The sequence below is a fragment of the Pocillopora verrucosa genome, chromosome 8 (genome assembly GCF_036669915.1).
Source record: "Pocillopora verrucosa isolate sample1 chromosome 8, ASM3666991v2, whole genome shotgun sequence".
Classification (NCBI taxonomy): Eukaryota; Metazoa; Cnidaria; class Anthozoa; order Scleractinia; family Pocilloporidae; genus Pocillopora; species Pocillopora verrucosa.
In genome coordinates, this window is record NC_089319.1 from 5,617,828 (window position 1) to 5,631,843 (window position 14,016).

Sequence of the window (14,016 nt, forward strand, 5' to 3'; positions counted from 1 at the left end):
ACAATAACTGACCTATGCACGGATTATGTGGCTCGGTCAATAATAAATGTGGCGATCAGCATCCAAGAAATTATAAGCAATGTTGATGCACAAAGTTGTAATAGAGCATTTGACTCTAGCAGTCTGTTGTACTTGTTGAAATTTTCCAATCTTCTTCATTTAGATGATTCTACCGAAAGTAATGATCCCAATATAAGCACCCACACTGAGGATCTTAAAAGGCACCTAGCCGGATTTGGACTAGAGATTGAAAGCGTATCTAAAGACGGGGATTGCGCATTCCGAAGCATAATAAGGCAGCTACTTAAAATGGATTTTGACAAAACCAAAGGACTAGAAGATCACCTCCGGTCGCTAAATTTGATGACGAGGATAAATTTACCTTACGACAGCTTTTTGTTGAATAATTTATTAGAGGGGAGGACGTAGCGGTATCGACAACCACGTTTACAGAAAGAGCTAGTGAGTTTAGAATGAAAGGTGTGTTTGATCGTGAAATTGGAGACTTGGTGATGAAAGTCTGTTGTAACGTCCTTAAAGTTTCGATTATCATCATTACCTCAAGTCGCTCTACACCTGTCGTTCCATTCGTGCCTGATAGTCCATTGATTACCACGCCCATATACATCGCTTTCCACTATTATGGTGCTGGCCATTATGACGCTACCAACCAAATCTGTACTTCAGGTATGTAAGCCGACTGACGAAATGTTATAATTGAATCCTGGTGGTTGAGTCGTCCTTGCTGGGTTCCCTTGCAATTTATATCAGTTTGTTGCGATAGACGGTTTATGAGAAATAGTCTAATGTAATATACCAGACTACATTTGTCGGGATTATTTTAGTTTGACACTATAATTCCCTCTATTTGCCTATTTATCATACGTTCAACTTCAAATAAAATATATGCCTCGTCAATACCCACACACACACATACACACTTTATATGAGAGCTGACATAAGGCAAGTAAATTTATTGCAAAATTGAAATCACGATTAGCTTTCATAACGTCCCTAGCTTGTTTTGTCAGTTACCATGACGGGCTCAGCATGGGTTTCTAACGGAAACTTTTGTCGTGTCTTATTTGCATGCATTTAGCTGAGGTCAAGGATAACAAAGAGCTGCCGCCAAATGAAAGTTTGATTTGTCATTGTGGACGACATGCAAAATCAAGGATGCATGGATTCTGTATCCCTGATGCAATAGGGCGCTGTCTATGTGTTCGTCAAAGGCGGCAATGCTCCAGAAGATGCAGATGCTTTAACTGCAAAAATAACGCTCGTAACAATAATGGTAGACCCAATGGCTGTAGGTGTGGAGGATGGCACCGATGTGCCAGACCAACGACGATCCAAATGCCCATGCTATACTTCTGGTAGTTCGTGCTCCGCGGACAGATGTAAATGCAAGGGCTACGGGAACTCGTTTGGCAAAAGAACGGCGGGCAAGAAAGATGTAAAAAAAAAAAAGAGGTCCACCAGTCCTTCGCCATTGAAAAGGAACGCACCATGGATTTCTTGAAGGAAAGCAACTCCTTCTTTAGCCTGGGCTCCTGGACAAACATAGAAACATGCCTTTTGGACGCTGTAGAATCTTTCCTGCATTGTACTTGCTTTCTTCCTACTAAGGAAATTTTAACACATTCATACAATCATGTTGTCAACTCGCGCTTAGCTCGGCAGCTCCAATTACATGTTAGTGAAAAGACGAAAAAGCAAGTGGAGGGAAAGTTGAACCTTGAAAAAAATAAATGCATGGCAGCGCGTAATCTTGCTTACGGGGTTGACGCAATTAACCGTATGTAGGGAATACAAATAACGGCGTTTTTTTTTTTACGTCTATGGATTCTATTTGAATTCCGGCACATATTACATTTTTATGTCAATATTATCAATAAATAAATGTCAATAAAAAATACCAGAGGGAAAAAATAGTTCTTTCTCATACAATGGATTCCTGTCAACTACAACTACTAATGATTTGATGAAAGTATTATATACTTAATCATTAAAATTACAATTACCTTGATTGTGATTGTTTTAAAAAATTCCTATTTTCCACTGAATCACTTGCTAAGTTGTTATCAGACGGTTTGTTGTCGGAAAGCTGTCAATCACATTCAAAGTTGTAGTTTGAATCAACCAATCAGCCTGGAAAAACTTTTGAATCAAATATTGCTTGAGGTGTTGATGAATTGCACCAAACATTTTGATTTGAGCAATTCTTTAACGGGAAGCTGTGCTGCAGGATTCATGATTTGTTGACTGTGCCGATTATATTTTTCTGGATTGGTTTGCTCGGTGCTATCTCTGGATGAATGTCCAGTCTGTGAGTTAATTCTACATTTTCCTTCTTTTCCGCGTTAATACTCTTCTTTCCTTTTGTGAGAATGCAGACATCACTTACAATGTTTCAATAATCCACCTACTCCCCCCCCCCCCAAAAAAAAAACTATTCCATGCATAGCATGCCTATGTTTTAAACAGTAGCCTTCATTCGAATACAAGAGATCCTCGCAGCTATGAGCACTACTGAGCTAGTAGTTGAAATAAGTCCTGAGAAAAATTCAGGTTCGTACGGGATTTGAACCCATGACCTTTGCGATACCGGTGCAGCGCTCTACCAACGGAGCTAACAAGCCAACTGGGAGCTGGTCAATAGATTGGGTCCAAATAAACCATCCAAGTGATGAATAATGATTGTACATATATGAAAATCACATATAGGCACTATTTTTTAGCACATTCCTTGAGAATTTTTCGAACGCCTATGTCACGCTGGAATCTCAAAACGATATGGGCGCGAAATTTTTCGTTATACTGAGATAGAAATAATATGGTGTCTTAGGTGTACTTCTTGTTGAAAGAAGACCACAAAGGGCTATTAGCTTGTTCCAGGCGTTTACATAGTAAAACGAATTGAAAAAGCGAGAGGGGCTTGGGATGGGTCCCAACCCCATCGCATCGTTTATTACCGCGGTTTGTTCCAGTAATTGAAAGCCTGGAACAGACTTAAGAGCTAATCAGCTTTGCAACTATTCCTAGAAAGTCAGGCACGGGAACGTTTTGTGAAATTTCAGAGAATGGCTAATTAGACTACCTGGGGGCGAGGTTACAGACGTTTTAACAAAGAATATGACTCCTTTTCTGATAAAATATTTTAATTTAAATAGATCTTTAATCTAATTTTCTTGAAGCTCTTCAGCTCAGCGCTAAAAAGGAAACATTACCACGGCAAACAATGACGAAGAACTGATCTTGGCTTCATTTCGGCTTCCTGATGCTGCTCTACATTTAAAATAAAGGTTTCTAAGATGGGAAATTTCAGATTTTTGTATCAATTTTCAGGATAACCACTTATCAACCAGAGGCGTTCAGCCAACATCAGTCCTAGCCTCCCTCAAGAAAAATGAGTTACTGATCACATGGAACAAACTTGTGGGAGTGGAGGAGGGGAACAAGCACAGATTCCCAATGCTGAAATAGAAGCTGAAAATAGCCAGGGTAATTACCTCAGCAGTACAAACCCTTCACAGTTTTAAACTGTCATCGGAAAGAAAGATCAAAGTGACCTTCGCTGTAATTCAATTTTCTTCATGTCAGTGAACGCTTCGTAATCCATTTGGCACATCACAATCACGCTTGGCAATACCCGAAACGGTGGAGGAAAAAATGGAGAATTTACTTCAAAGAAGAATTAGAAATCATATAATCACTCTCAATTCCAGAACACCTTTAACTCCCAAGATCTGATTGTTAATTCTCTGCTACACATTTCCTGATAAATTGGTTACGACAATTTAACGTTAATTGGATAATGCATTGAAATAATAGTGAGAAGTTACATGTTAATCACTTTTGGGAATTAAAGGGTTAAGGTTGAAGATTAAAAAAAATAGCATCTCGGGTACCGCAAAAAGAAGATCGAATCGAAGTCAATAGGTTCCCGTCGTTAGAGCAGCAAAAGTACGCAGAAATGTTTAATACCATCTTGAGCTGCAAAAAAAAGTATTTCAACTTAATCCAACGACATCATGTTTGGGCCAGCTTTGAACGTCTCTCCAGTCTGTTTGACACTGAACCCTTGAATGATGCAGTATTTAAGCTGACACCACAGTAGCGACACTGTGTTTATGACTGTCTAGAATGGCTGCCATTTGCCGAGAATAGTGTCTTTAATGGCGTCCACGTATTGTGCAGGAACCCAGTAGATCCAGTATCGAGATGCCTCCGTTGGTCCAAGCTGAATGGCCTAAAACGAAACGCAAATAACTCAACACTGAAACTATTTGCTAGGAAAATCCCCGCGGCGCTAAGGACGTTGTTCTCTTAACTGGAGTCGATTGGTCGTTCGTTCAGGGGAGCGATCTCATTTACCATGAAACTCAAAATCTTCTGCCATGTTCCCCATTAATAACCCTTTACAGCCTAGCATCAGTTTCAATATTCCCGATACTTTTCTCTGTACATTTCTTTAGAACAAACAAGGAGAAATTGTGTAACAATCAAGGCTGCTCACGAAGGGGATCATTTACTTAATTCTCATATATCGCATTCGCATGCGAGAGCGCGCACACGCGAGAAAATGTTAGTAGTGGGTCATATTAAATTAAATTTCTCAGTGAGCTACCTCACTGCACAGCGTGAGGTAAGCGATCAAGTAATTTTCTCGCGTGAAGATGTCTTACCAACATATGATATTCGTCATGACCCTCGATTGGTTCTGATACTACATTTTTTATTGATCCCATCGGTACCTTTTCTGTTCGTTCTGAAAGAGAGACAAAAAACATCACTAAAATACCACATTTCTAATATTGATCTCATGGTGAAAATATAAAAAATCCGTTTGTGAGCTTTTGAATATCTTGTCAACATTCATAAAGCTAATACATGTAAAAGTAACGTACCCTTTGTTCCGATCCAAACTTGATCCAATTCAAGCTTGAACGTTAATCTAACTTTTCCTCCATATTTGTTATACATCCCAGCAATTGGAACATTGGGTAACTTTTCCTATGAGTAAAGTACATATCTTATAACCATAACCTTCAAAGCTTCAAGTTGAATAGGAAAATTATTTGAATGAGCTCTTTCACTATATTTGACCATATATTGTCCTCTAGCTCTAAGACACGATGGCTCTAATCCTTGCCCAGAATAAAAAAACCCAATCACCATATTTCCAAGATTTAGTGCCCGGGTACTTTTCCAAAATTTTTGCTAAACAGAGGGTTGCTTATTGGAAGGAGGGCACTGAATTAAGGGGGGAGCTTATTATCCACCTGTACTGATGCCGCTGTAGTTGAAGCTTAAAAAGGTGTAAATAAAGTGGCACTAGAAACAGGTTTCCTTGAACATGTATCCCTGGTATTTAAGAAAGTGAAGTGGGTGGGGGCTTATTTGTGGGAGGGTGCTTCTTTGAGGAAATATGATAACCCTACCAACAAACTCAAACCATTGTTCAACATATCATTCCTTGGAAAAACCATACTTTTTTATTTTTAAATCCAGGCATGACGTCATCTGGTTTTCCTTTGTCTAAAACTTTTTTATGCATCTGAAAAAAAAAATGAAATCACTTCTTAGTGCCTCTGAGTCCTGAAAAAGCAAATCAAACAGAGGAATGATTGAATATTTCATGAAGAAAAGATGGAATAGGAATTTTTCATCCACTAAAAGGAAATCAATGATATTTTACTGTTTTTCACCTTTTGTTTACTAAGTGGTTCCTTTGAAGAACCTATTAGGAAAAAAAAGTAAAATCATCTTAGAACATTTTTGCATCTGTTGTGTCTGTTTTTAGATGTACTTTCAAATATAAAAGTCTTGAGGATAGACAAATATTGCAAACATGTCTCATGTCACCCCACCCCACCTGAGGTGCCTGATTTTTCATCTTTTAATGCTCCTGGAGGAGGGGGTGTCACTTTCATGACATCATTAATGGTTGAGCCAACAACCATCATCTTCACTCCATTAGAAACATTAAGTTCGCGTAATGTTTTGCCTCCATCCTTAACTAGCCCTGAAGGTAAAAAAACAAATAAAATATAATTTTAATCTTGGTAGGGAATAATTTGTGTCTGTCTCTAGATTTTTGTCAATCAAATTCTCCTTGCTAGCACCTTAGGAAATGTTTGGAGAAAAGTGTAGAGAAAATGCATTCCGAAGTTAGGGTGTACTTAGTTGACCTATTAACTCTCAGGAATCATTGGCATGTGTTTTATTAACCAGTTAACGAGATTATCCTAAACTTGGGTGATGAAAACATACAAAACATTGATACAAAACAAATTTCTCCTTACTAATCTATAAGAGATAGGTTGGTAACTGTAGAAGAGAATTAGAAACTCATATACCAATCAAGACACTTTTTCTTGATCTCCATTACCTTTGTACATCAGCTTTTGCATTGAAACTGGTAAACCTGTGATTGAGAGACACAAAAACACATTGATTCATAAAGTTAAACCTCATTCATATAACACAGCCAAACAACAAACTACCAATGGGTCTGCTGAAAAGAAACAGAAGGTAGAGAGATTGAATTTTGGATTTCCATACTAACTACTAGCATCCCTATCTATTGGTAAGATTAGCTCCTTCAAGCTCTTCTTTGGATATAGGTAATAGTTGGGAGAGGTAGAAAAACTGCCCTGTGCATTGAAGGTTTTAATCATTTGCCCCTCTTTGGACACCAACTAATTGTTTCACTCGCTCACCAGTGCAACAAATTGGTCTCTTTAGAAACTAACTGCCTCCTCACAATTGTGGCTTTTTCCCTGCGTGAGGAGATGGAACCAGATTTAGGGCTTTGAGCCCTCCTCCTTAAGAAACATGAACAAGAAAGTGGTATGTGCTCCTTGACCCCAAAGTTTTATTCTTCTGAGAGGGTAAATATTTATCTCCAGCAAGCTATTTTTTAAAAAATATGCTGACTTCTGGACACAGGGGTAGGAATCATAGCACATACCATTAAAACTTATTCTGGGATGTGTTTTTAAATCGTGTCTTTCAAGTGATAATTTTTGTCAAGCGGTTCAGTATTTTTATTATTTAGTCTTGCCCTGGGTGACTTGACATGACTAACCAAACTGTAAAGTGCATGGCAAGGACTGAGAGTTGCCTGATTCTATATTTACACTTGTTATCGTGTGCAGATTCACAACTCTTTAGAGCAAAACTGATCAATCGTTTCCTTTCCAAACCTGTGAGCTTCTCTATGTGTTGTTTGAGACTATCAACTGTTTCATCCACAGGAAAAGTGACCTCATAGTTTTTCTTGTTCCAAACAACACGAAAACTCGCAGTTTCCCTACTGGACGAAGCGTGCTCTTCTTCTGTCGTGTCTTTTTCTTTCTCCTCGACGCTAAAATCCTCCTTGGACTTTTCATTCGTATTTTCAGTTTCTTTTTCGACAAAAGTTTCAGGACAACATTTGGACCGACAAGGGTCCGGTTCTGTCTCCAACTTATCCTCTGCATCCACCGCTAAAATAAAATGCTACTTTTTTAATAAGCCGATAATTCAAATAGATAAAAATTAAATTCAAGCCATTAATTTCATTTAAATAAGGCGGAATGCTTAACAAAAAATTACCCGAGCCTTCTTCCGCCATGTTTCTTTGCTGTTAGAAGAGCATGCGCCTGATGTACCTTTTAATCGCAGGCTCGCTGGGACATACAATATGGCGGACGTTCCGGAGAATGCTCCTGAACGTAAGATTTTGTGTATTTTTCCATTTTCTCTGCGCGATCTGAAAAATTGACCATTAAGATTTTTTTTATCTGACTGAATTTATTTTTCCTCTATCTTACCAGACTGCCCAGGAACGGGTAGTGAGCAGGCGGGGAAGGGGACTGCTTGTCAAGGATGTCCAAACCAGAATATTTGTTCCTCCTCCAAACCTTTGGGACCAGATCCAGGTAATCTGATTGCATTTCGCAGCAACATAAAACTCATATTACATACTGCTGTAATGAAAATTTCCTTCTTCCCCATTTCAAGTGGAGAAATGAAAAACTGAAAATTGTGCATTGTCATTATTAACATGATTACGTGCGTATGTTGTGTTTCCCACAGATCGAGGTTGACCTTTACATTACTTTTCTTACGCCCAATGGGACAGAAAATTTTCCCCGACGGATCGTCATGACTTAATGAAAAAAGTTCTCTTATTCCTTCAAAACCTCACTGCGATACCAACAAGAGACGAAAAATAAAATATGCACCGTCATTCCCCGTAGACAAACGTCGTCATGGGTTGCCTCTGTGTTTCTTTATGGGAAAGAATTCCCTGGGTACATAACGTCGGCCAAACACACACAGAGCCTCAATGAATCTTACTGACCTGACGTACCTCAGATAAGCCCTTCATTTTCCAATTTTCACTCCCCACTATGTTCAAGGTGATATCCTTTGGGTATCTTTGTATTTGCTATCAAGGAATCAGATTTGTTATTCTAATCTAATGTAACATTTTGCTATATGTGTTTTGTATTGTAAATTGTATCCTGTTAGAGAATGAGCTACTTCTGTGAAGGGGCTTTAGGGAGGATTTTTCAACAAAGGATTATTTTGACAATCCCTACTTAAAATTAGGTAGTCCCCTATCTAGTTGTTGTTGAAGGAGACAGTTCATAAGCACATCTTATTGGAATGTTTAGGAACAAAAGAGAGTGATATATTTTTATGAATGATAACTTTCCTGATTCAGGAGGGGGCAATTTGAATTTGCCACAAGAATACTGCACCTTTTATAAATGTTCTTGTCGTGAAAAGCAGTTATGATAGACAACTTTTAACAAATTGCTGTAGGCATAAAACCTCCTTTTAATGATTTTCAATTCACTAAATAAAGAAATTATATCCTTGCTTTAGCTGTGGAGGAAGTAAAGGAAAGAATGACAACTGTCAAGCACAAGATCTTGGTGCTATCTGGTAAAGGTGGAGTTGGGAAAAGTACCTTTACAGCCCACCTGGCTCATGGTCTGGCTGCTGATGAAAGCAAACAGGTACAATTCTTTGTAGTAGAGGAAAGATCATGGTAGTCAAGTACTGTAATTATGACTTATGAAAGTTGATTATAGAAGCACAGTGCCCAATTTTTCATTGAGAGTGCTGCAGTGGTATTTGTTTTCCCACACTAGTTTAATTTATGATTTGAATCCCATTCAAGCTTGAATTTTTTTCAGGTCTTGATTTGTTTCAGAGAAGTACAATGATCTTCTTTCTTGAGTCTTTCATTTGAATGCATAATTTTCATATTTCCCCTAAGGTGAAATTAAACTGTTTCTCATGACAAAAACTTTACTTCTACATAATTCTACAGGGAGAAATCCATAAGATTTAAAGGGTGGTGGGAAGAAAAAAAACAGCCATGGATGTACCACTTCTTCTTAATGACGCGCTTGATAGAAATCTGCATGGTTTGAAGCTTATAGATTTTGGAACATTTAGAGGAAGTGATAGAGAAAATTTGTTCAGGGCAGTGTTCATTCTCATCAACATTCTCTCGTAGATCAACCCCTTCAGGATTTTTTTTACAGGAAAAACAACACTAAAAACAAAACAACATTAACAATGTTTTTTATGAATTCATATTTTCTATGAATTTCAGATTGCAGTGTTGGATGTTGATATCTGTGGCCCTTCTATACCCAAAGTGATGGGTCTTGAGGGTGAACAGGTAAAGATGGGTTGGTTGTTTTTATTTTTCATTTTATATTTTAAATGTATTTAAACATATTTTCATTGTTTTCCCCAAAAGCGCCAACTGGCTTGACAAGGGGGGGATTACAATTCCTCTTGGTGAAGGCTACACACACCTCAGACATACTTAACAATTCTGAGAAAATATCTGATAAACAGAATGCATCATTTAGTTCACCTTAATCTTCTTCTTTTAATGCAATTTGCTTTCTATTGTAATATCTAATAAAAGACAGTAACATTACTTTCCAGCTAATTAACCAATGTGTTTTGTTCACAGGTTCACCAAAGTGGTTCAGGATGGTCACCTGTGGTATGTGGCTTTCATAGTAGTCTCATTTTCTTTATTGAGCTTAAATATATTAAATTTATGATCTGTCTTGTTGATGTAATGGAGTGATCATTTTTTTTTCTCACAACCCCTTACCCCTTTCACAACAGAGAGAAAAGAGAGAGAGTCAATTATTTTTCATAATAAAAACATTTTAGCCCTTTTGCTTCTAGAGGTGAGAGATTTGTAACTTCTCTCTACAACATCATTATATGGTACATTATCTAGTAAACAGCTAATGAGTATACTCAAGCTGATCTGGTAGAATTTTTTACCTTGATCTAACATATAATTCATGTAACTGATTTACAAGGAAATGTTTATTAGCTAGAGAGGAGAGAGGAGCAATCAGATCATGGAAGTTAAGGAGTTAACAGGTTGGTTCTGTTCTATTCAGTATGTAGAGGACAACCTTGGTGTTATGTCTGTGGGGTTCTTGCTAAGCAGCCCCAGTGATGCAGTTATTTGGAGGGGACCCAAGAAAAATGGTAAGAATGTGTCCTTTCACAGCAGCCTATGGGCAAGAAAACAGCCACTCACAATGTGTTTATTAATCCAATTGCCTGAGTAGACTAAGAAAATGTTATAGTTTTGTGAATCCCTCTTTCCCCAGGCATCAAGGAAAGGGTAATGCCTTGATTTCGGGAAATTGGGGCATTTCTGGATTTGCAAACATCCCCTAATCTGAGGGCAGTAGTTAAGGAAGAAGAAAATAAATGACTACCATCTCTAATGAAATGATTATCAACTGAGTTGTGTGGAACCAGATGGGGAAACTTCCAGTCTGTCCCTCCCATTCAGTCTTCAAAATAGGTACATATCATCATAAACCCTTTAAACCCTAAGAGTGACCAGAATCTAGTTTCTCCTTACAATAATACTGCTGAATCCTTCATTTAAGACCATGAGAATAAAGGAAATGATCACCAAATAAAGAGGCTCTTGATTGTTAAACAAATTCTCCTTGTCAGCACCTTTAGAAATGTGTAGATAACAATAAGGAGATTATACATACTGATGTTAGGATGTCAAGGGTTAATCTTCACCATAGATGAGCAAAGGTTTCAGTGTGTCTTGCCTGTCTACCTGAACAGTCATCTAATCTAGTATCATGACTGGTTTTTGGTTTACAGGTTTGATCAAACAGTTTTTACGCGATGTTGATTGGGGTGATGTAGACTTCCTAGTGGTGGACACCCCTCCTGGCACCTCTGATGAGCACCTGTCAATTGTCCAGTATTTGAGTAACACACATGTTGATGGAGCTATTATCATAACCACTCCTCAGGTGAGAGATGAAATCAGTTAACGTTTCTTGACACTGGAATAATTTTGAAGACAACTTAATCACTCAATAATTTTGTAAGGTGGCTTTCGTCAACATTTTAACCAAGTTGTTAAGTATAATGACTCAACTGTAAAAGTGAATTATTTCAAACTTGACACTCCAGTTATAGATCAGTGAAAAGAAAGTACAATTTAATGTATTCCTGATTGTGCCTCTTGATAGTTGTCAGATGGTGACATAGTAGTTAAGGCAATGGACTTCCTGGGTGTGGTTTATCTTCTAATATCTTTCTTTTTCAGGAAGTCTCATTGCTTGATGTACGTAAGGAAATTAATTTTTGTAAAAAAGTGAAAATGCCTGTGATTGGAGTTGTGGAAAATATGAGTGGATTTATTTGTCCCAATTGCAAGGTATTTGTGTGTAAAATGTTTTTACACAGTTAACAATTGATAATCTTATCTTGTAGTTTGATACCATGCAGTGACTTACTGCAGCAAATTTGGGAAAGCTGCCCCTTCCAAATATAAATGAGAATTGATTTTAAAACATCTTGCAAGTCAAAGGGTTAGTCAGTTGAAAAGGAACCAATAGAGGAAACGCTGAAAAAGAAAATTCATAAATGACAATTGGAATCTTAGTTTTCATGACAATCAAGTCTAGAAGATTGATTTCTTTCTGTAGACCTCGCAATGAGGAAAAAAGGACCACAAATATGTGTGTGTATCAGTGATTTGATTGGAAAGGCCAAAATGTAGTATGAAACTTGCGGGTTCATCTGAAGTTGCTGTCATGCTTGTTTTGAGAGGCAAATCTGGTAGACTTGAGACACTAAGAGTTCGTCGTATTTGCAATGCTTTGTTTTCGTCTTTGATGCAGAAAGAGTCGCAGATCTTCCCACCTACCACAGGAGGGGCACAGAAAATGGCGGCTGATATGGAAGTACCCTTTCTTGGCAAAGTACCGCTGGATCCCAGGATTGGTCGCTGTTGTGACGAAGGAAAATCATTTCTATCCGAAGTACCAGAATCACCAGCTGCTAACGCTTACAAGCAGATCATTCAAAGTACGTTCAATAATTACTTTGCTTTCTCTTTGCGTAGTGATTTACTACTGACATATACTAATGCACAATTTCGTGATTTCATGCTTTTTTGTGTGATTCTCACGTTGCTACATATCTCCTTTTAGAAATTTTAGACTATTGTGACAAGAGAGTGGAACAAAACTGAATGAAGTTCTGCAGAATTTATTAGAAAATATCTGATGTTAGGCGACAGCTATCAGAAGAAAATGATGCTCAAATAAAAATGATTGCCAGCGAGGGTTTAAAGATGAAAGAGAATCTGGAGAAAAAGACGGCTGTGTTCAGTGAAAAGAAAACCCTTCGAGAAAGGATCTCAAGACTACAGGGAACTGAAGGTGTCTTCTAATGATAACGATTTGTTTCTTGGAGGAAGAACTTGATCGAGTGCTTCATTAACCACAAATATGTGAAAAATTGTCTCGGTGGACATGGCATAAGCCCTTTCACAACCTACGGGCGACCAGTATAAAATATCAACCATGGAATCTTGTTTACTTAAGTTTTACTATCAATTTCTCAGAACCAAAATTATGAGCTATGAATAGCAGACAAAAAGGAGAATTCGTATCTAGATTTTGGAAATAAAAGTTTGGGGTGTCTTTTTTCTAATATATAGGCGCGATGTTGTGCTTTTCAAGTTTTGTTGTAGCGATGCAGGCTGGAAGGTAGACAGTTTAAGTCCAATTTCCCTTTCTGGAGAAGCCACTATTTTATGCACCTGAAGATGAAAAGCTGGTTCTTGTAAAAATGTTATTTTTCACCGAATTTAAAGAGAAACAACATGCCAGGAGTTTATTTTGATGGAGCTTGAGGGGCAAAAAGAGGCTTGTACCACTTGCATCCATAACTCAAATTTGGGAAGAGGAAATTACAGGTAACTTTGGTTAAAGCTACCAGCTGTCACACGTGGTGTCACGTCAGGTGTCACACCGTCCAGCTTGCTGAAATTGTGTCACGCCCCTGACTGATATTTAATGAGAAATTTCAACGGAGCTCTTTCGTCACTCGGGCAATGAGACTACAAAAAATTATGTCTTAGACGATACTGTGTTGAATAATAATTGTTGGACAGATAGTCGAAGTATGAATATGAAGAAAAACGAGAAAACAAAACATTGTGTATTTAAAAAACAGAATAAAATGATGCCGCAGGCTTTCAGTTTCACATATTGTTGTCATCTCACTGTGGACATAGAGAAAGATGTTACAATAGCGTTGACTAGCGTTGTCTCTTTGGTTGAAAACTCCCCCGCCCTCGTTTTCTGCAATGCATCGGAGAGGACATCTCGATAACAGGAAGTCCCCTGATCTCTCATCTTCATCCTGTTTTAGATCTTTGAGAAGTTATCTTATCCTCGTGTTTCATTTTGCTCTCTTGTATTTCCGCGTTTCCTGTGTCAAAGCTGACACAGTAATTTCCGCTATTCTCCGTGTAAGAAAAAAGGAAAGCTTTAATTGAAGGCGATCATGTCAAAAAGTTCTATGTGAAAACCCTTAGCAGGTATCTTAGCAAACATGGGTTTGGGTTCATATGTTCTTGAGCGGCCAAGGACATCTTTACTAACGACAGCACACACAAAACCATGTTTAAACTCTCTT

General features: G+C 38.0%; 2 protein-coding genes across 2 annotated transcripts; one reads left to right on the top strand and one right to left on the bottom strand.

Annotated features, from left to right (window-relative positions):
- Positions 1 to 3,158: 3,158 nt before the first annotated feature.
- LOC131797251 (ubiquitin domain-containing protein UBFD1-like) lies at positions 3,159 to 7,645 on the bottom strand. Its single transcript, XM_059114873.2, is given in 9 exon segments — positions 3,159 to 4,252; positions 4,689 to 4,771; positions 4,911 to 5,016; positions 5,495 to 5,560; positions 5,712 to 5,743; positions 5,879 to 6,028; positions 6,395 to 6,430; positions 7,212 to 7,493; positions 7,603 to 7,645. Coding segments are annotated over 9 exon segments (909 nt in total). The 3' UTR covers positions 3,159 to 4,141.
- A 33-nt stretch (positions 7,646 to 7,678) lies between these two features.
- LOC131797219 (cytosolic Fe-S cluster assembly factor NUBP1 homolog) lies at positions 7,679 to 13,584 on the top strand. The gene is made up of 10 exons (XM_059114846.2): positions 7,679 to 7,721; positions 7,824 to 7,928; positions 8,884 to 9,017; positions 9,623 to 9,691; positions 9,995 to 10,027; positions 10,443 to 10,533; positions 11,179 to 11,333; positions 11,633 to 11,743; positions 12,210 to 12,396; positions 12,522 to 13,584. Exons 1-10 carry the CDS (start codon positions 7,691 to 7,693, stop codon positions 12,560 to 12,562), a joined length of 957 nt encoding a protein of 318 aa, XP_058970829.1. The 5' UTR covers positions 7,679 to 7,690; the 3' UTR covers positions 12,563 to 13,584.
- Positions 13,585 to 14,016: the final 432 nt, after the last annotated feature.